This window comes from Cryptosporidium hominis (genome assembly GCF_000006425.1).
Source record: "Cryptosporidium hominis TU502 chromosome 3 CHRO013098, whole genome shotgun sequence".
Lineage (NCBI taxonomy): Eukaryota > Apicomplexa > Conoidasida > Eucoccidiorida > Cryptosporidiidae > Cryptosporidium > Cryptosporidium hominis.
Window position 1 is genome coordinate 1 of NW_666287.1, and position 903 is coordinate 903.

Below are 903 nucleotides of genomic sequence, written 5' to 3' on the forward strand. Positions count from 1 at the left end.
CTCTGGGGAGTTGGGTACAGCCCCCCCCCTCGGGTCGACGGTCTTTATAAGCTTGATCCCTAGCACAATCCTGGATTTCTAAAGGTGTAAAACCAGATTCAGTACTAGGACATAGCCTTGGAGAGTTTATTGCTGCGACTATTAGTCAAGTAATGACAATTGAAGACGCATTAACTCTGGTCACACACAGAGCAACCATCATGGCATCTACACCTGCTCTAGATGGAATCATGGTAGCCTGTAGACTCACTGAATCTCAAGTTGTTGATACAATTAAAAGATTTGGCCTCGAAGAATCTGCCTCTTTGGCAGCTGTTAATGGACAGAAAAGCGTCACTATATCTGGGAAACTTTTTTTGAGTTTGAAATAAGTTCGCTGCTTGGCCATTCAGAAATTATACACAAACTTTTTGTTTGTGCCTCAATATTTGACAAGTATTCTACTTCATCACATGTTGCATATACAACGGTTTCTTCGTCCATTTTCAATGAAGATTCAATGCTTATTTGGCAATTGTTACCTTTTGACATAATAATATTAAAGTCTGAACTACGGCTTGAATTATCTTCATCAGAACAGTCTTGACTATCAAATTGTCTATTTAAATATTTGTATTGTTTTGCAGAAGACAGTATAAATGGGTTTCTAAAGAAAATTCCCTTTAATTGAATCCAGTCTGGCATTCCTCCAATTACTCCTAAAGTAAATTGCGACTTTGTATAATTCAATGCTACTGTTGCCATAAAATCGACAAAGGCAGCTCCTGGGAGGATTGACTGTCCCAATACTTTGTGGTTGTCAAACAAATCAAGTAATTCTGGTGAAATCATACAGGTAAATTCTAATTTTTCGACAAGTTCTCTTGCATTTGACTTGTTTATAGATATATTTTCCTTGACCCA

At 37.5% G+C, this 903-nt stretch overlaps 1 protein-coding gene across 1 annotated transcript; it reads right to left on the reverse strand.

Moving 5' to 3' along the window:
• Nucleotides 1-336: 336 nt before the first annotated feature.
• Nucleotides 337-831, reverse strand: Chro.30256 (type I fatty acid synthase). Its single annotated transcript, XM_659777.1, has 1 exon — nucleotides 337-831. One exon carries the CDS (start codon nucleotides 829-831, stop codon nucleotides 337-339), a length of 495 nt encoding a protein of 164 aa, XP_664869.1.
• Nucleotides 832-903: the final 72 nt, after the last annotated feature.